This window comes from Zosterops lateralis (assembly GCF_965231275.1).
Source record: "Zosterops lateralis genome assembly, chromosome: 9".
NCBI classification, from domain to species: Eukaryota; Metazoa; Chordata; class Aves; order Passeriformes; family Zosteropidae; genus Zosterops; species Zosterops lateralis.
In genome coordinates, this window is record NC_139769.1 from 13,495,901 (window position 1) to 13,516,907 (window position 21,007).

At 37.4% G+C, this 21,007-nt stretch overlaps 1 protein-coding gene across 6 annotated transcripts in view; it reads left to right on the forward strand.

The window, feature by feature from the left end:
- Nucleotides 1-21,007, forward strand: part of ADGRL2 (adhesion G protein-coupled receptor L2) — a 311,558-nt gene that overhangs the window by 274,866 nt on the left and 15,685 nt on the right. For 4 of the 6 annotated variants that reach the window (XM_083867780.1, XM_083867781.1, XM_083867783.1 and 1 more), the window contains exons 7-17: nt 953-1,249; nt 1,796-1,899; nt 2,739-2,924; nt 4,570-4,608; nt 7,497-7,680; nt 9,559-9,681; nt 9,956-10,161; nt 11,232-11,405; nt 12,450-12,659; nt 13,617-13,837; nt 15,122-15,188. In XM_083867780.1, the coding sequence (XP_083723906.1) occupies nt 953-1,249; nt 1,796-1,899; nt 2,739-2,924; nt 4,570-4,608; nt 7,497-7,680; nt 9,559-9,681; nt 9,956-10,161; nt 11,232-11,405; nt 12,450-12,659; nt 13,617-13,837; nt 15,122-15,188 (1,811 nt within the window). The remainder of the gene's footprint in view (nt 1-952; nt 1,250-1,795; nt 1,900-2,738; nt 2,925-4,569; nt 4,609-7,496; nt 7,681-9,558; nt 9,682-9,955; nt 10,162-11,231; nt 11,406-12,449; nt 12,660-13,616; nt 13,838-15,121; nt 15,189-21,007) is intronic. The other 2 variants (XM_083867782.1, XM_083867785.1) reach the window with 1 other exon arrangement.

Genomic DNA, 21,007 nt, shown 5'->3' on the forward strand with positions numbered 1-21,007 from the left:
GTTGCTTTGCTCACTTGCACTGTTTCTTAATAGACATGTGAAGGTGTTGCACTCCACTAGCACTAACTTATATTATCTCTCTGAAGCCTAAAAACCCTGGCATGGCTTGGGCTGCACCTCAGCCACTCCAGCCATGAGCTCCTGCTGTGGGTCAGTGGCAGGAGCAGCTGCACATCCTGAGCACGAGGGATTTGGCCTAAGCCTGTCCTGGTGTTTCATAAAGGATGAAAACTCCTTACAAGTCCTTGCTACTGGTTTGTATGAGTTGTCTTCATACCTGCTTTATCAAAAAAGGATGTTAAGGCCCCAAATGTTCAAAGAGAACACCATGCACCTGCTGGGTGCTGCCTGTGTTTGGAGCTAATCAGGCATGCAGCTCTCTCATGCAGAATGACTGCTGGGTAGGAAGATGTTATCATAATTATTGCCCTGGAAGGTGTGTACTGGGTGACTTGAAGTTTTGGGGTCTGTTTTTCCAAAATGGTCTCGTTAGTTACAGCCCACTGCCTTTGTTGTTAAAGCTGGACTAGATTGTTCACGGCACGCTGGTTCAACAGATTCTATCTATTGAGTTGTTCCTGCTGCAAATGTGATTAAGTAATCTTTAATTGCTTTGAGCGTGTTTGTTATGTACTGATAACTCACTAGTATGCCTTTTAGCTTTTAGGAATGTAACTATCAATTTTTATTACAGAAGAGATTATTTGGAGAATGTGCTGAAACGTCATAACAGTATGAGCTGGGAGTAAAAAAAAAAAAAAACAACAAAAAAACCCCCAAAGTCGAAGTTATATCTTAAGCACCCAGAATGGCAATAAGAATAATATTAAGATAAAGGAAAGAAGACACCAGAGAATCCTTGAAAGCTACATAAATAACTTTTAAATAACTTTTTTTATGTATAATTCTGAAGTAATTTACTTTATTATTACTCTGATTTTTCCCTGTGCAGTGCCTACCACAGCAGTGACAATAACTTCTTCAGCAGAGCTTTACAAAACCACAGTGTCAACCACTAGCACTACGTCACAGAGAGGTCCCATAAGCACGACATCAGCTGGAGGAACAAAGGAAGGAAGCAGAGGACCCAAACCACCACCACCCATTTCCACAACCAAAATTCCTCCCGTGACAAGTTTTTTCCCTTTGCCAGAGAGATTCTGTGAACCGACTGAGGCCAGGGGGATTAGCTGGCCTCAAACACAAAGAGGAATGATGGTTGAACGCCCTTGCCCCAAAGGAACACGAGGTATTGCCTTTAAAAATATATCTTGATTCCAAGCAGACATTTCAAAAGCAATGTGCAGCTCTCTCATGACGAATATTTTTTTAATCTCAGGCTGTCTATCACATGATTTTTTTTGTCACCTAGAGAGTGCATCTAGGGCAATGCTGAAGTTATAATCTGCAGACGTCATATGAGTGTAGCCACAGAATTACCTTGTGCTTGCACTTTTGTGAATCCAGGTCAAATTTTAGGGCATTGCTTGAGGACTGTTGTGAAATATGCTTACAGCTGCCTTTCTCATTATGAACTCCCCTCTGGATGAGCTCCAGGAAAAATCAAGGGCTTTTTGTTTGTTTGCAGAAAAACGTCTGGTACTTTTCACTGACTTTTTTTTATTGCTCTTTGTAATTTACATTATTTCCTTACGTTTTTGTCAATTATTGTCAAGTACTACCATTAGCAGCATTCAGAATTGAATGTTGTTTAGGAGCACAGTGTAGCCAATTTCCTGAATGCATGCAGAAAAAATGGTCTCCATTTCACTGTAGTTTTCTGCATCTGTTGTAGGAACTGCCTCATATCTCTGCGTGGTCTTAACGGGAATGTGGAACCCCAAAGGCCCTGATCTTAGCAACTGTACCTCACACTGGGTAAATCAGCTGGCTCAGAAGGTTGGTTGAAACCTTTTAATCTGGCATACACTGGTGATTAAGGATTTTAACTCTGACCATTAATATTTCAGTTTGTTGAAGTTGTCTTTATTACTCTGTTCATTAAAAGTAGAAGGAGTTACATGTACGCCATGTGCAAAGCACTGGCCAACAGTTAAGCTCTTATTTGTGTTTTAGTATGCCCTTTCTAAATTCTTGCATGGAATTTGTGATTACATATTCTTATCACTATTTAAAACAAAGTAGCTTTGCTTGTTTTCAAAATCCAAAAGCAATATTTGCTTAAAAAATCAAATACTATGCAACACACAGCAAAACCTGTGGTGTACAGCTAGGGGTTTTTTTTTGTTCAGTAAAAATTACACTGTAATAAATAGATTTTTGCCTGAATGCATTGACAACAGTGTGATTAGACCACAGAACCACTTTTTGTGTTTTCTTTCCCTACTGAGATTTACAAAGTTTATGAAAACTGGATAATTTGTTGTCAGTACAAGGCTACTTGACTTTCAAATGCCTCAAGCACTGGTATGAACAAACAGATTTCTTACTGTCTGATAATGGCAGTAAAATAAAAGTGAGGATGAATAGAAGATCGAGCCCAAAAGTCCCACTGATTTCTGGTTTTGATGGCTGTTAAAAACTGCTTTTGTGTGTCATGGATCTAAGAACCTTTAATCTTCTGAGATAAAGAGAACGTTATTGGTCTCAATTAGTTACAGATTTCAATGTATGTGCAAATGGTTATTTCACCACAACAAAGGTACAGAGGGAATTGGAATTAGGAGCCTCAAGCAGAACAAGGGACCCTGCTGAGATAATATAAACTGTCATTTCAGATCAGAAGTGGAGAAAATGCTGCTAGTCTGGCCAATGAACTGGCTAAGCACACCAAAGGACCGGTCTTTGCTGGCGATGTCAGTTCATCCGTGAGGCTGATGGAGCAGCTCGTGGACATTTTGGATGCTCAGCTCCAGGAACTACGGCCCAGTGAAAAAGACTCTGCTGGAAGGAGTTATAACAAGGTACACACCTCCCATCACCTCCTCCCGCTGAGATAACAATTACTCTTGGGTTTGGTATTTTTTTCCTTTCAGAAATATTAATCTGTACTTTGCTCCTGCATGTGTATGGTTCTGGAATAAGCATATGAGAGAAAACAGCAGTAAATACACAGCAGAAAGTTGTAATTACCTTCTTTGGGGAATAAGATATAATTCACAATAGCTGACTGGTCCTAAAATACATAGCTGTGTCCCATATTAAAATCTGGAATGCATTATAACCAGTGTGAGGGAAATGAGTATTAGCTCTCAGAAATTCTGTAACAAATCAGCGTGTTTATCCAGTGATCCTTTTAACCCTGAACATGTAATAAAATCAGTGGAATTTTGCATAGGTGCAGGGTTTTATTTTAATCCAACTTCCTGCAGAATAATAACACTTTCTTAGACTTCTAAAGACACCAACATGACTTATAATTGATCTTTATAAAAATGCCTTACTACACATATCTAAAATGTGAATTAATGTTTTCTCTGGAAACATGTTCCAAGAAACATTTCAGAGAAAATGTGTCTTTGTGGTTTAAATACAAATTACAGTGTTATTACCTTTCCACTTTTTCTCAGAGGAAATGCTGTATTTCTCAGCCTCTTCCTTGCATGAGCCTAGTCAGCAAGCCACAAATGAAATATTTTTTCATCCTTCTTTGGAGAGAGAGAGAGAGAGATCCATGCACTTCTCTGTTATTTTGGCAATAGTTTTATTTACAGTCCCTAGATGCCCTTAAAATACTTTTCGCAGAGACAGATCAAGTGCCCACACATGGATTTTTTCCTTTGACCTTTTCATACAAATCTCACCATTTGGGCAAAAGACATCTAGACACCTGAGTAAAGGTTGCTGTGCTGCTTTTGTCTGGGGTAGAGTTAATTTTCTTCCCAGTGGCTAGTATGGGGCTATGTTTTCAATTTGTGCTGAAATATGTCTTCCATATCTTGGATAATATAAAGATGTTTTTGTTAATGCTGAACAGCACTTTGACAGCATTTTCTTCTTTTTGTGCTACTGCACTGACAAGGAATTTGGGAGTGCATGGGATTTTGGGAGGGGACACAGCTGCAACCTCTGAGCCCAGCTGACAAAAGGAGTATTCCAGACAATGTGACATCATATTCAGCATATAAAGCTGGTGGGAATTAGGAAGAAGTGAAGGACTTCGAAGTTATGGTGTTTATCTTCCAAGTAACCATTACATGTGATGGAGCTTGGCTTTTCTGGGAATGGCTGAACAGCTGCCTACCCATGGGAAGCAGTGAATTAATTCCCTGGTTTATTTTCATGCACGGCTTTTGTTTTACCTATTGAACTGTGTTTATCTCAACTCATGGATTTTCTCAGTTTTACCCTTGTGATTCTTTCCCAATCCTGCTGGTGAGCAAATGAGCAAGCGGCTGTGTGGTGCTTGGTTGCCAGCTGGGCTTAAACCACAGTTGGGAAAAACATTTCCTGTGATAGTCTTTTGTAGTCATCGTGGACAGAAGCTAGATTATTGTCCAGGCTATCATTCAAAATCAGGATTTGAAAGACCAGAGTATTTTTTTTTTCTCTTTCTGAAATTTTCCAGAATCTTTCTAACTTCTGATTTTCTTTTTCCTTATTAAAAAGCTCCAAAAACGAGAGAAGACGTGCAGGGCTTACCTTAAGGTATATCTCCTGTGCTGTCACCCTGCTTTCTCCCTGCTTCAGCAACCTGCCACGCTTTATCATCTTGCTGCATGATCCTATGTATTTCAGTCTTTGATAAATGTGTATTGTGCCCCATATCAACTTTACAAATGTTGGCTTTGCACAGGTATAACACTCAGAAAAAAAAATAAGATCAAAGTTCATACCTCTTGTACCTTAACTTGTTCAAAACTGAAAAAGCAGAAGGGATTATTATCTCAATTGGAAGTAACATCTCTCTTGTAATAAATTTTGGGTAGGGGGAAAAAGCTTGCAACTCAAAGAAATTAGTTCACCTCGGTAGAATTTTATATCAAAGACTGTTTAGAATTAATTTGCTTGCAAGAAAAGTGTTTGTTATACAGCTTGCTTTGTGTCTGTTCTTATGCCTTGTAAAATCACTCTTTCTTACAGTTTTGAGAATTGTTACAATTCAGTGACTTGAGGATACAATGCAAAGACAAACATTTCTCAAACTTTATTAGTAAAATGTCTGCCATGTGTCCCATTAACCAGGCTATCTAGAAGGCGTGTAACACATTGCTACCTGATTTCCAGTTCCTTTCATCAGCTGTAGAATGGTTGCCTGCAGTGGCCAGCTCCTTTTCTGCAGTACAATGCCAGTAATGCCACCTCACCCCTGTGAAGGGGAGAAAAAAGTCCTAGAACAGATATGTCTGGCTCTAAAAAATGTTATTGCACATTTTTTCCAAGCTTCTTTTAAGATACTGATTTGTACTTGTATCCTCTGAGATGAAATGTAAGAAGTATTTTTGGAAAGAATTTTAAAATACTTTACAACATAATTTAAAAATTCAGACTCTTACTGAAAAGAGATTTCTCTGTACAGAGCACTTCTGTCTTTTATCCTAAAGCCCTGGAAGTGGATGGGAGATGTCCAGTTATAGAGAAATTTGATAAAAAAGACAAAGATCTGAAGAGAAATTCACTTCTCAAGTTATAATAATTGTAATAGGTTTTTACTAGAAAGTATTTTTTAATAGTGAAAGATAATCCAGCAGGTGTGGTTTGGGTAGAGTGGATTTTTTCTGCTTCCTTTTCATTAATAAACAGGATTGTGAGAGGAGCAGTAACTGGGCTGCTCAGACAGCTGTGCCACAGAGGCTGTGGGGTTTTTCCCACCCATTTGCCTCTGTCTGAGAGGAGAAGCACTTCAGAAATATTACTGGGCAGGTGATGATTTTCCACAAGGAAAATGCAGAGTTAGACTATCCCATAATAAATGAAAAGTGTATCCTATCAATGAATGCATAGGTCAGTGCTATATGGAGATACATGAGAAACCAGAGCAGAACCTTAATTTCCAACTGGTGTCATTTTCTGTAGGTCTCAAATGGGCTTCTCTGCTTAGATAAGACTAATAAACCTCTTGAAATTACAAATCAAAAGCTGACTTACACTATGCAAATGAAGCAAGTTCCTACTTTGTGACAGAGAATTCATTTGTACCTCAGATTAGAGGTTCCAATCTGTATTTCTTAGTGACTAATGAATCTGGCCTCTGCAGACCAATTTCTGTTCCACTCTAATTCATGGCTGCAGCAGTATCTGTCTGAGCATTTTGACTATTCTGTCTCCCATTAGGGAAAGAAAAAAGGCTTTAATGACACTTCGAAGTATCTTCCACCTGCCAGGAAGGTCGTGGTGGCTCACAATGCAGACAGAAAGAGGATATTAAAATGGATTAGGCTAATTAATCTTGCTCTGACAATAGCCTTGACCAAGTTTTCCCATTCGTTTGTTTGCACAATACAGTACTCCAGACTGACATCTTTCTGTTTGTATAATGTGTCCTGTTTCCATTTCCTATGCTTTTAAATTGATCAAACAAATTATATATATGCTTAATGACACATTAGGAATAGGTAAATGGGACAGAGTAAACAGGGTGTTAGAGCAGTGCCTGCTGTACTCAATGCACAGCACACTCAGTGCACAGCAACATTATGCATTAATGTAAAAGCCTGCCTTCAATTGATTACCTGATTACTCTGATTGGATTATTTTGTAAAATAATGTAATCATGTCACTGAATTATTCTTCTTCTTTATTTATTATTACCTTATATGCAGCTCAGTGAACCTTAAATCATGGTGATAGAGTTGTTGCAAGTAAAACTTTCTAAAATAGTAGCTTTTATTCAGCTTTACAGTTTTGCCATCACTGATAACAGGAATGGTCAGTGGGCATCTTGTTTGCTCTATTGATTTCCTTTTCTAAGTGACCTCTGTGCAGGAATGGGAGTTGGTAATCCTTCTAAGTATCTATGAACAGGTACAGGAGCAGGAGGGGGAGTGAGAGTGGCCAGAGCTAATTTATATCCACTGAGTCAGCTTCATTTCATGCCTCCTGTAATAAAGAAGTTCTATTTGTCATAGAGAAGTAGTTTATCATGCTATGGCTGCACCAGTGGGGCTCAGTTTCCAGAGGAGTATTATTGTCATTTTAGCCTAAACTGCGGAGTGCTAATTTTGGCGTTAGTATTTTTAAATAGAAGTTATACATTTTGACATTAAGATGAAAGCTTCAGGCAAGACTTCTGGCATTTATTTTTACATTTTTCAGCACATTAATAATACCATGCTTATATCTGATACAAAACAAGTCAAATTTGCATGTTTACTGCTTAGAGACCACACAATGCTAGTGGCTAGCTTTGCTTCTATTCATGCTAATCCAACAAGCAGATGGAAAATATTTTAATGTTGAAAATAGTGTTCTTGTGCCATTAAATCACAGTAAATCATTCTGACAGTTAAGTATTATAATTGTCGCTATATAACATTGGGAATTTTCCCCAGCTGCCTAGGGCTTCAGACCTAATGATAGTTTTCTAATGAATGCAGGCAGTTGTGGATACAGTGGACAACTTGCTCAGGCCTGAAGCTCTGGAGTCCTGGAAGGACATGAATTCTTCAGAACAAGCCCACGCAGCCACAATGTTACTTGATACATTAGAAGAAGGGGCTTTTGTCTTGGCTGATAATCTTGTAGAACCAAGTAGAGTCTCAATGCCCACAGAAAATATTGGTAAGTAAACTTCTCAAGCATGAGTTAAAGTGCTGTGTGTTGCTTTACACAAAAGGAGGAAAAAGTACCCCAGATAGGGACATACTTTCTGAACTGAGCTGTACAACATTTGAGGGAAAGGTGAGTGCTCCAAAGCAGGGAAAACACACTTTTCTTATTTGGTTCTTTGAAATTAGCCTTCTTCTTTAGTGTCATTAGTACATTATGAAATGGGAAGTAGTTGATGTTACAAAGTTGATTTATCACTGAAAAATCATTAGCAGAACATGTGGATATGACGAGTGCTTAAAAGGCAGAATATGGATTTTTTTGAGGTAACTGCTTTCTGTAGAGCTGTGGAAAATACTTTTCTGTTAAATATAAACTGTTCCTAATGAATTTAAATTACTTTTTTTGCAATGTACTGTGCCAGTTAAATATTTCAGGCACTCAGCGTAGGCCAAATGTTTATATTAAACGTGACGGCCTTCAGGTAAAAATGTGTTCAGTGAACTACATCTCCCATAATGCAGAATAGCTATGCTCCAGAGACTGCAAAATAGCTAGAGATAGTTGGAGTATAATTTATAATTTAAGTGGTGACAGAGAAATGAAGGGGTTTGGTATTAGAGATGTGCAAATATTGTTGCGCAGGATACGTTAAAGCAAAAATCATTGCTATGCATAAAATTAAAATTCCTTATTACAGAGATTAATGCAGTCTCAGTGAGATACAAGGAACCTGAAAGTCTGCTAATATGCAGAGTACCAAGATAGAGACTTGGAACAGACTGCAGAAATTAGACTTTTCAGTGTCTGCATATTTGTTGCTGTAGAAGATGATTCTGCCTAGTTTTTAATTGAGTAGGAAGATACTGGGAAAAGGATGGGGAAAAGTCTCACAGTCTGTCATCAAAGGAACTACACCAGTTGTTTTGAAGGAATGTGGGTAGAATCACAGATCTGCCTTTGGATGTACACAAGCAGCTCCATGGAGATGAGTAGACACTGAATATTACTTCTTGTGATAAACTGTCTTCATCTCATAATAACACTTTCCTGATGCCATGCAAGACTGAATTCCTAGTGCACATATGTACATAGAGCTTGGAGAAAGAGATGTGATTTCCTAATTTCATACCTTTTGTGAGTCTATAGTTCAGAGCTGTAGCTAGACTGGTTTAATAAACAGATTTTGTTAGCCAATTGTCCACTCTCACCTGTATGATTTTATCTATCCAAGAAAATCCAGCATTCAATGGTAATCCCATGAAAGTTTCCTGATATACAATGTGGTATAAAAGTAATACTTATGTATGGCTGAGTGGTATCTGATTTTTCAATTTAAATGTTTATTAGCAGACCTAATAAAATGGTTTCCTATAAATATACAGAAATAGATGTAGAAAAAAAGTTGGAAATAATTTTTAGCTACATATACTGATTTAACTAAAATACATGGCATGGGTATACTTAGGTATTCTTTGCTGACTGTTTAAAAAGCACTTTATATCTAAAGCAATACTTAAACTTCTAAATTTGTCAGCAAAGGATACTGCATAGACATTGAGATCTTCAAAACTAGCATTTTTTTGCAACATGTGTGTAGTATCTTTAAGTGGATGCTTTGTGGGCATAAATTTGAACAAGGTTTGATGTCTTGTTATCACTACTAAAGTGCTGTCATTTCAGCAGTGTGCATTAGATTTAGTTAAAGAAACTAAGTCTGGGTGATTGAAGCATGCAGTACAAATCTGCCTTACAGACAGCCATGTGCGAAAACTAAATAAACACTGGGGGGACAAAATTGGCGTCTGGCATATTGTAGTCTGGCCAAGAGGCTTTCTCTGCATTCTACTTTTTTAATACTTTTTTTTTTTTCCCTTCTGGTCTGCTTAGTTTTGGATGTTGCAGTGCTTTCTACTGAGGGCCAGGTGCAGGACTTACGATTTCCTCAGGCTGGTAAAGGAGGCAACTGGATTCAGCTCTCTGCACGAACCATGAAACAGAACAGCAGGAACGGTGAGCCTTGGGCACGGAAAGGTAGAACTCCATGAACTCCTATAAAACCCATCTTACCTACTTAAAACACCAAAACAAAACACCACAAAGCTGCTCTCTGGCTTTTTCTTAATGATCTTGGGTAGCTGGTTGTTTTTCTTCATATCCATGGCCTGAAAACATCTCTCAGTTTACTGATGCTTTATTGTCATTAGACAGCTGTCATTGTGTCACCGTCTTTCCGTAGACCTCTGTGGCGTGATGACGGGCTTTTTTTTTTTTTCTTCATTTGTAGGATTAGCCAAACTGGTTTTCATCATTTACAAAAGTTTAGGTCGTTTCCTCAGCACTGAAAATGCAACCATAAAGTTAGCCAGTGACTTGGTGGGGCAGAACAGTACCATCGCCGTCAACTCCCACGTCATCGCCGCCTCCATCAACAAGGAGTCGAGCCGGGTGTACCTGACTGATCCCGTGCATTTCACACTGGAACACATCGATGTGAGTTATGCTAATCAATTGATGGGAAGGTCACAAAATCAGCAAGAGAGAAAAGCAATGCAGGAAAACAACCTCTTTTTTCCATTTGCATTTTAAATGTTGGGCTAGGTCAGAGACGCAAGTCTGTGAACATAAAATTAAATGAGCCTGGTTCAGTGATTATTAGAACTTAAGTGTATTCTTAATGAAAGCTAATTCAGTAATCAACATGAAAATGTAAATGGCTAATTTGTTTCTAACTGAAAATTAACTCTTACCTTAGTAGAAGGGTAGAAAATAACTTTTAAGATTCTTGGTGGTTTGATGTAGTAAGTTTTATTGACACTTTAACTTTTTACATTAATTTTGGGCCAAATTAGGAGTGCTTTTACAAATTGCTCAAATTGCATTTATTCACCGAAGAATAAAGTATGGTATCTTGGTTTGTTATACTTTGAATTTATGTATATTTTCTTCATGGTATCTTATTTGATGTGTTTCTTTGCTCTTATGTTTGGCCCTTTCTCTTTTCATGTCTCATGTGGGGAGACTAAACAATTACTACAGTGACAGAGAAATTATGGTTAGATTTTCCTTTCTTTTTCCTATTTTTATAAATCTGGTTGGATTGCTTTTCATCAAAGTAAATAGATAGGCATTTAGGAGTGATTTTTTTTTTTGTGATATCTGTTCACATGACTGGCCTGACCACAGGTGAGAATCAAAGGAAAAAATATCCTGTTTTCGAATTGTCAATTACAGGAAAAAAATATCGTCAGAATAAATTCACAGTCCTAAGTTTCCAGAAAGCAAAAATAGCTACGATGTACCATCCATGCATAAAAATTGTAATTGTTTAAAATTGAGTCTACAGTAATTAAGACTACACTTCAGAGTGCTTCGGACTATAAAGTCCCTTTTAAACTAGATGTCTTCCTTGTGCAACATAGTCCACAGTTTTGCTGATGAAAAACTTTATTGTCCAAAACATGCAAAGTTTAATCTAAATTACCCTTTATACATATTAAACAATTGTTATTGCCATCTTAGTGTGTAAAATCCTCATTTTATGTTATCCTTTTATCTCCCAGCCTGACAATTATTTCAATGCAAATTGTTCCTTCTGGAACTACTCAGAGAGGACTATGATGGGATACTGGTCAACTCAAGGCTGCAAACTGGTTGACACAAATAAAACTCACACAACGTGTGCTTGCAGTCACCTCACCAACTTTGCCATTCTTATGGCTCGTCGGGAAATTGTGGTAGGTAACGATGTTTCCAGCCATCAGCAGGGAACAAACTTAAAAGACTTAGCTTTAAATTTTTAGCAAGATCCAAAATTGTTCAAGTTTCTTTAGCATTTATAACTCCTACCCACTCTTTCCAAACCACTCTTTCCAAAGCAATTCGCCTTCTGTAGCACTCTTCTTCTTCACCCATAAAGTTGCAGGCCAAATAACAGGGAAGAGAAAACATGGAAGGACAAGAGTTTTCCACAAGCCATGTTTTAAAGTTACTGATCAGCCTTACAACCATTTTGTAGACTCTCCCTCACTACAGATGGAGAGGGTCTGTTGAGACAGCTGTGCAGGCTGTTCCCTGGAAGCCCAAGTGCCAGCTCTCCTGGTGAGAAAGGTCAAGGAACTTCCATACCCATTGTTTAAACACCTCTTCACAGTCAGAAATTTGGTTGTCTATTTAGAGCATTTCCTGTATGCCAGGGGCCCCAGAGCATGCAATATTTGCAGGGATATGGGACTTCTCATTAAGCCATTGTATTTGAAAAGGTCACTGCAAAGAACTGAAGTAAGGAATCTCCTTTAGCTAAACATGAGATTAAAGCCAGAATTACATGTGCAGCATATTCTGCCTTTTGTCTTGATCAGTGTGTAAGACATTGCTTTCTTCTCTGCCATGGAGTTGCAGGTCTGTAGAAAAGAACATGTGCCCTCATAGGAAGTCCCAAGGAAAGCTCTCCTCTTTCCTTTCATCAGATCCTAGTGGTATCTTAAACATTCTATGTTTCTCTGCTCAAATTTCCAGCCAGTCTGCAGTGAGCCATAGGAAAAGTAAAAATGTTATTTGATCTGGATAAAATAGTCTCATTTTTCTCTCAGACCTGCTCCTCTTCTACTTACCCTGATCTTGCTCCTCTGAGAAACCTACCTGAGACTGAGAAATTACTGAGTACATTTTGCCCATCTCATGTAATGAACAAGTAACTTTTCTGGATACCTATGAAAATAGTTTTTTGTTTATAATCATAAAGACTCATATTAATTTTCTCCATTCTTGGTTATTTCTAGTACAAAGATGGAGTGCACGAATTGCTCCTCACTGTCATCACCTGGGTGGGAATTGTCATCTCTCTTGTTTGCCTGGCCATCTGCATCTTCACATTCTGTTTTTTCCGTGGCCTGCAAAGTGATCGTAACACTATTCACAAGAACCTTTGTATCAACCTATTCATTGCTGAGTTCATTTTCCTAATAGGCATCGATAAGACAGCGTACAAGGTAAGTTTTCTCTCTGTGTACTGATCTTGTTCTCTGAAATGACTGAACAGACTTGAATTAAGACATGAGAACACTGACAAGTTTTCAGCACTCTAACACAGCAAGGCTGAAATAAAAGCTCAGCATGAAAATAAAATAGATATATTCATATATAGTATTTACATCCATCCAAAATATGCTTTTCATTTTCAGCTGAGAAACACTGACTATTAACGAAGCAGGTGGTTAGACTTTTGAAAGAGGAGACGAAATTGAATGTTGACTATTAGGAACATATATATGTTTTCTGTATATATTCAAGTGTCTTGACAGGTATTGACTACATTTTTATATATATTAGTACAAAGCCTTTTCCATTTGTATACACATTTTTTACACTTTACATTCAAGCAGGTATTTTGGTAGTGTTGGTAAAATGAATTCTGATATGATTCATTGGGTTGAAACTAATAATCTACCATAGTTTCATCCAGAATTTGGCCAATGGAGAGAGAATTCAGACTGATTTCTGTTACAACAGTAGCACTTTCTGTGTTAAAGCAGACAAAAATTGCGGGGCAGACAGTTCATAATTTTAAATGTGTAGTATCACATTATGCATAGAGAACCAACTGTTCATTTTTAGGATTATCTAAACTGTAAGTCCTAAAACCATATCAGTTTCAAAATTAAAATTTGCTTATAAAATTAAGAAGCCCACTTTAAAATTAATGACTGGGAGGTGAGGGTGCAATTTCCTTCATTCACACTGTTCAGCTAATTCACTTTCTGTAGCTGCTGAGCATATATTAGGGTTTTCAAATGTTCAGAGTATGTTTTGAGGTAGGGAAGATGCTCCTGAATTTGTGAAAGGTTTCTAACAGAACTATCTGCTGTTCTGTTGCACACTGTTCAGTTGGAGAGGAAATGATGTGAATGTTTTGTGGTTTACATTTCCATCTCTCTCTTTCTTTGCAGATTGCATGTCCTGTTTTTGCAGGTCTCTTACACTTTTTCTTCCTGGCAGCCTTTGCCTGGATGTGTCTAGAAGGAGTGCAGCTTTATCTAATGTTAGTAGAAGTATTTGAAAGTGAATATTCTAGAAAGAAGTACTATTATGTTGCTGGCTACCTCTTCCCTGCTACAGTAGTTGGTGTCTCAGCAGCTATTGACTATAAGAGCTACGGAACAGAGAAAGCGTAAGTAATTGCAAGTGACCTGAGTGTTTTTCAAATGAATAATTTTTTAAAGCCTATTATCTGTCAGAGGGTCCCTGACAGACTAAAATACCATCTGAAAGCTTTATTGGTAAGAGAATGGCAATGCTGTGCACAAATTACAATCAAGTCTTTTGTAATTCTCTAGGTTCAGGGGATTTGTACTCTAGAGAGACCAATTCTAAATTATGGTCTTTCTTTTAACACAAAAGATTGACCTGAAACAAATTGAAAAAATAAATAACTTTTTGTCCTCAGATGTATATTAAGCAAAATTTCTCAACTTAAAGTATCTGACAAGCCTAACCACCCAGTTTTAAGCTAATGCTTCATTAGATCTCTTTGTTCAGCTGTCCCTCTAGCTAGCTCTCATCCTGAATTATGACAGTACAATATTCCAACCTGTATGTTTTATTTTGATAATATTTTATCAGGCAAGAAGAGTGGGATTAAAATTAGCCACTGCCTTTTATTTACAAAATAATATACAGATGTATATAGGAAGTGACAGAAGGTAGACAGAAAACATTTCTGAGGACTTGAGTTGCTGGAGGCATGAATTTGCCTTTCAGTAGTGTTTATTTTGTCCTTTGATGAAATTAGTTACAGAATGGGAAGATTCTGCTGACTACAAGAAAGCTGCTTGATTTTGCTACTGATGAAAGACAAATAAGAGAATTCAGCAGGGAACTAGGCTGTATGAAAAATGAATTGCTAAGTGAAGTTGGCCCGAATAGGTTTATACGTCATTTAGTCTGGTATCTTATGTATTCTTTCTCTACAGTTCAACTCCCAGATGGGGCATTTTATTTAAACCATATTGTTATTCAGCAAAACATGGCATCTGAATATTTTCTATCTCGTATTCCTCAGGCATGAGCACTTAACATATGATATAAAGTTAAAAGCAGACTTTGAAGATCACATGGGAAGCCTGCAAAAATTATTTACTGAAGTTAGTGTCATTAGTCCATGATAGCACCTGTCACCAAATCTTTTGACTGAAAGGAGAGCTTGTTTTGGTTTTTTTTTTCTCCTGATGTTAGTTATTCCTGATGATGTAGTTTCAGGTTCAATCATGTTATTATACAGTGTTCATTAGAAGAGATTGAGGTTAGGTATTGCTCATGGATAAGTGGTACTGTGCAATATTCATCATTATTTGCTGGCCAAGTGTTGCCTTAAGAAGTATTTTTGCACTTTCCATTTATCAGACTGAGGTGCTAATGCAACTTTTCACTTTTCATTCTCTTTCTTCCATAATAGTTGCTGGCTACATATAGATAATTATTTTATCTGGAGTTTCATTGGACCTGTTACCTTTATTATTCTGGTAAGTACTTTGGGTTTTTTACCTTTCTTTTTAGGTTGCCTCACAGCAGCAGATAAAAAAGATTTAAAATTTCATTCAATGCCGTCCTTATTCACAAGACATTCCATGAAAATGCTTATAAACAATTTGGAATCTGACTAATGGTTATATAAATATGTAGAAATCTTTAAAGAGTGCTGACCAAATGATTAATTGTCAAAGCTGTGCTGGCACTTCAGTGTAGCCATTTTTTCCTAATGGCTTGAACTCCGAAGGTCGTATTGACATGTGTAGTCATATGAAAGATCAATGAAGTACTAAACACAGGGGTTTTTTAAAAGGAGCCATTGTTATTGCTTCCGATTGAGTCACTACTGTACACATTCTAGAATTCAACTGCTAATTATCCAACATAATTATCTCAAAAGCATATTCTAATGCATTGGATAATTAAATAAATTTTATGTTCTATTACACTTACACAGTATTTGTATGTGTATTTGCATATGCACATTTTTCCATACCTACTTCTGTGTGTATTTGCGTTACATGTGGTGCCTGTCAGACATGGAAGTTCCTCTGTTTAGTATAAAAAATGGGCTCTTATGTAACCAGTAGAAAGCCTGTGCACATTCATTGCTGAAGTCACTGTGTGCCTGCACCCATCTGTGTACCCACAGCTGGCTGCCCCAGTGTCCCCTTAACACAGAAGGTTGCATTCATACATCAGTTACCAATTCTCTGAGCACTTCCAGGTAAAAAGCATGTAGCCATGGTCAACCCAGGGAGACAACTTCTCCCATTTATTTCAGACTAACAACACCAACACTACACAGTGGAGGAATTTGTGAGCACAGTGAATGCAAGATGTGCATTTTGACTCACCTTGGTTTTCTCAACTCTGTATCTTTAAAGCCTGGCTTTACTTGGGAAATATTGTAGAATACTGGCTGGAGCACAGCCTATGTACATAGAGACCATTTCTCATAATTACTGATAGTTTAGAGGGATTAATTAATTTATTTTCATGCTTTTGACATCTTAAATAGTTGCATGTTTTCCTGCCCTTTCACAGTAGTAGAGTTGTGAAATATTAACAGAATTTTGGTTCACTTGAATTTCCAAGTTCAGGAATTGTATTTTTCAATACTCAGAAATATTGTTTTTTCAGTGTGAAGCACATGCAACAGGCATAATTTTGAAATTCCTTTGACTTTTAGAGCTCTTTGTGCCAGACATATTATTTCAGCACTTTTTGTACTTGTAGTACAAATTGATAATTTGATTATGGAAATTTCTACAAAAAAATGTGCCTGGCCAATGTTTTGGTTCATATTTACTCTGTTTATATCAAAACTATTTGACTCCTTGTGCAGTCACTTAAGAAAGATAGTTGTGCAATGTGGAGGTTGTTAGAGTTCATTGGCATATTTTCAAAGACATGGGCATAGATGCCAAAATTCATGAGTGTATGACTTGAATTAGAAAAATTACAGTGTTTGTAACATTTAAGTGTAGACCATAATAATTGTACAGAGTTTATTCTAAATACATTCAGATTAAATCATATCTCAGAATGATGGGGGATTTTTTTTTTTTTTTACTTAAACCTACAATTGCAATTGAAAGTCTTAGAAAGATAGACTTAGTATGCTCAATATGATAGACAGTATTTTTCAACATGAAGTTGTTTCTTGCAGTTGTTGTAATTATTCTGGAAATTGTTCTGAGTTTCATGCTACAGTAGTTGTCACCTCAAAGATGGTCGTGTGGTGATAATTTTGCTTTTTATTTGTGGCTCCTTCCTTATTTTATTGTTACTGGGGGTATTTTGCTAAGTCACCTATATTTCTCTCCCTTCCTCTAAAATAACATTTCACATGGGAAGCCTTGGGCTTTGCTGACGGCTTTTTCACTTCCTCATAACCAGGTCAGAGTGAAAATAGAGGTGAAGGACATTTAATCATATTGACCATGTACAGACATAGTTCACTATTATTTACTGGCCATGACATTATTATCCTCCAGCAAATCATTTAGACTGAGACGCAAAAGGCTTTTGGGAGCAGTATTCCCAACTTGAAAAATATGAAACAGCAGGTAGCAATCACAGCACAGTTCCTGGGAGTAATTCTTCTCTGGCAATTGCTTTGCCCTCTAATCGTCCCAGCTGAGAAAGCAAGAGGAACCAGAGGAAGAAGTGTGAGAAGTGTAATGGCTGAAAAATAATATGTCACTGCACTGTAACCAAAGAGCTGTATTTGTAGTATAGCTTACTTAGTGTCAGTAGCATGTGAGAATTTTGCCTTGGTGAGCTTTTTAACATGTTGCTCAAATCACTTCTGTGTTTCTCCATTTAATAATACTGTTCATAAACTCTTTTTTCACAGTATTGCTTTTTATTTTAATTTATAGTTTTTTCTCTGAATTTATAAGAATGTGTCTGTCCACATTTTTGCACAAAATGAGAATGGGAAGGATGAGGGGGAAGTATGAAGTTCCTCAGTACATCTTCTGAGGAACTTTTAACTTCACTATTTCTATAGCCTGGCATGCCTTTGGGCACCAGGGTTATTATATCTATGAGAAAAGAGCATGTAAGTAATGAGCGGTGGGAAACCATTAGTATGCCTGAAATGGTTTAATGAAAGCTTGGATCATGATACGTCAGGAGCTGTTCTTATCATTTGGACAGCTCCATCTGCATCTTTAATAATTAATTCAGTTCAGTAAGAGTTCAGTGTGCGCACTCATTTAGAAGCCTTCAGAGAGCACCTCTCTCACTGCCAGTCCCAGGGAGAAATAGGCTTCTGCATGGCTAAGAGCAAAGATCTGGAGATACAAGAGCAGTTTTAGAGCTGCATTTGCCAGGTAACAAAAGCTCCAGGGAATTCAAAAAGGGTCAGAACATGTGCAGTTCAGCTAGGTTACTTCAGAGTGGTGTTTCTGTTCTTCTGTCTTATCGTATCCATGTCAGCACTGCAGGCTGTGTGGAATGAATTTTAAGCTGCTAAGCTCAAGGTGGACGTGATTCCATTGAGCAGGTTCATGGCTCTAAAACAAACAGTGCACTGCTGTAACCTGTGGTCAGAAAAGCCTGAGCACTTTGACTGCTATGTAGATCTGTATTCATTGCTTCCTTGCTGTCCAAGGAACAGGATGGTGCTGGTTTCATTTAGCCAAAATGTTGCAGTTTCTTCTCCCAGCTCGCAGACAGGGCCCACGGATTAGTCCACCAATGGCTGTCTAAGCAAAAATTACTGAGATGCTCCATTTCATTAACAGAGAATGTGTTAAATGTTCTCACCCAGCTTGAAGTATTGCTTACCTAAGTTAGTGGATGTACAGATATACACATAACTTAGCTCCACATGTGAAAATGGACTGTATTTGTAAACTTTATAAATAATATGTTTTTATCTTTCTATAGTAGACACTTAATAAATGGTATTTATCTATTAGTCACAGGGAAATTTATAATATATTTTTGCAAAATCTAGCTTTATTTTGCTACTAATATATTGTACCTGCCGCTAATTCTATTGATTAGTCTTCTGTGCAGGTTAATACACCCACTTTTTTAAAAAGTTAATTTGAGTTGGACACACTCCCTCTCTCAAAATTACATAGATTTCAGGGGCTAGAAAGACAAATTTCCTACTTATGCCTTCTTTCACGTCCAGTTCCCTCTGATTTCCAAATTAGACATGGCCATATGTGTGTTGCCTGTGAGAGAATTTGATTATTAACATAAAAAGTCTTTATATTTTATATTTTAATATAAAAGTAGTAGTAACTTGTTATTTTTTAATATATATCAATTGTCATTCACTTTGTTCTATCCAATTACACTTGCCATATTAAGAGATGAGAAGGAACTAGTATATTAGAAGAAACTCCAAAAATTTTTCTTTGGATTTTACACAAAATTCTAAAATCAGGCTATAGATTAAGCTAGTTCTCTATCCAGTATGCCATCACTCCCAGCACTTAGTAAGTTTTAGAAACTAGATTAAAATCAAGTATAAACATAAATGAAATACTATCAATTCAAACTTTTGCTTACTATTGCCAGCTGATGTTTTAAAAGATCTCATATTATAGCTCCACCTTCTGTAGCTGTGTGTTCTTTCACTCTTTAGTATCATAGCAGAATTTTCAAATCCAAACCGGATGCCTGACCAGACTTTTAATTTGTTATTTTGAGCCTTCAAGAGTGTTGGTCTGATTTGCAGACGTGCAGCATAAAAGAGATTTTACAGACTTGATAAAGGGTATAATTTTAGGGCTGTTAGAGATGTATGCTTTGTGCATCTGTGTGTGTTTGCACAATGTATTTATATTTTTTATTACCATTGAAGAAGAGGGGTACTGTTCAGCTGCAGATTTTGGCTCATCTGGGATGGATGCAGCCCAGTTGTCAGGATGAGGTCCAGCCAGTCACTAACCATTTACATTACAGGAAGTGATGAGAACACCACCACTGTCAGAGGCCCATTTTTTCTCTTAGAAGATTGCTCTCAAAAGTCTCTCATGCCATTCATGTGGGCCTTTGTATGACCTCAGAGTACTCCATGCTTGTGGTTGAACATTTACTTAAAGAATGGTGTCCTACTCAGGCCATCTGTCAAGCTTGGAAAACATTCATTTGCTTAGATCAGTAACAGTTCAGTCCTCACAGAAACAATTCAGGTTGGAAGGAGCTTCAGGAGATCTGTGGTCAAACCTTCTTCTCGAAATAGCCTCCTTTCTGAGCCTAGACCATGTTGCTCAGAGCTGAAAAAGCTTTGCTTGTGCAAATGAATACAAAAGTCTTAACTGTGTTTTCTTCTCCCCCTCCTACATATTTCTCACCGAGAAAAGTAATTCAGCTATTCCTTATAAAAGCAATTATTTCCCAGCAAGTTCCTTTCCCTCACTGCTTAGTGCCTTTCATGTGAAAAAAGAAAAAAAAAAAAAAAAAAAAAAAAAAAAAAAAAAAAGGCAGGATGCCCGAAAGTCTTTAACTCATGAGTTCCTCCAAAACAATCAATTTCTAGATGAAAAACAGTTAGAGAGCCAAAAGCAAATCTATAGAAAGGTTTGGTTACAGTATCTGTAAGCAAGCAAAATAGGGTTTTTATAATGATATAATGTGTAACAGAGATGCCAGCATGTTTAAACAAGTGGCAGACCATGGTCTTTTGACTGCTGAAACTGAAAACTATGCAATATTTCACAGCGATGGAGAAACAAGTATCATATGCTCAGTTGTCATAGTTACTTTGTCTTCAAAGTACAGTATTTTTCCTTTTTTCTTGGAAGGACTTTTTCAGCTGCTGTGATACGGCATTATTATTTCTGTGGGGTGGTTTTGTGGGTCTGTACCTAAATTACAATTAAAATGTCACTTAAGAAACTGCTTTGTGCAGTTGTTCCCTGGTGCAGCAAGGACATATTCCCAGATAGAGCTGAGTACCTACATAAAATCTGTTTAATATAATGGAGCTTGGCTCAAGCTCTGGGGTAAGGCCGTGTCTGCTCACACGTCACCAAAGGAAGCTCAGTATGTCAATACAAGTTTTTATTTGTCGTGTGGCAAACCAGCACTTCAGTTGTAGAAAGAATCAAGAGGATAAAACTCTCTTGTTTAATATGGCAGTCATTTATGGGCTAAGACATATCTATGAGTTTTTATCCAGGAATGATGATGCTAGTACAATACAGGATACTCCAGGGTAGCTACTTAGGCAAGGATTAGCTTCCAGCTGTGCTGTAAATACTATTCTGAACTGGATTGTGCACTCTCGGATGCATAGGTTGCAGCCAAAGTTGATGTACATGTTAGGATTGACACAGGG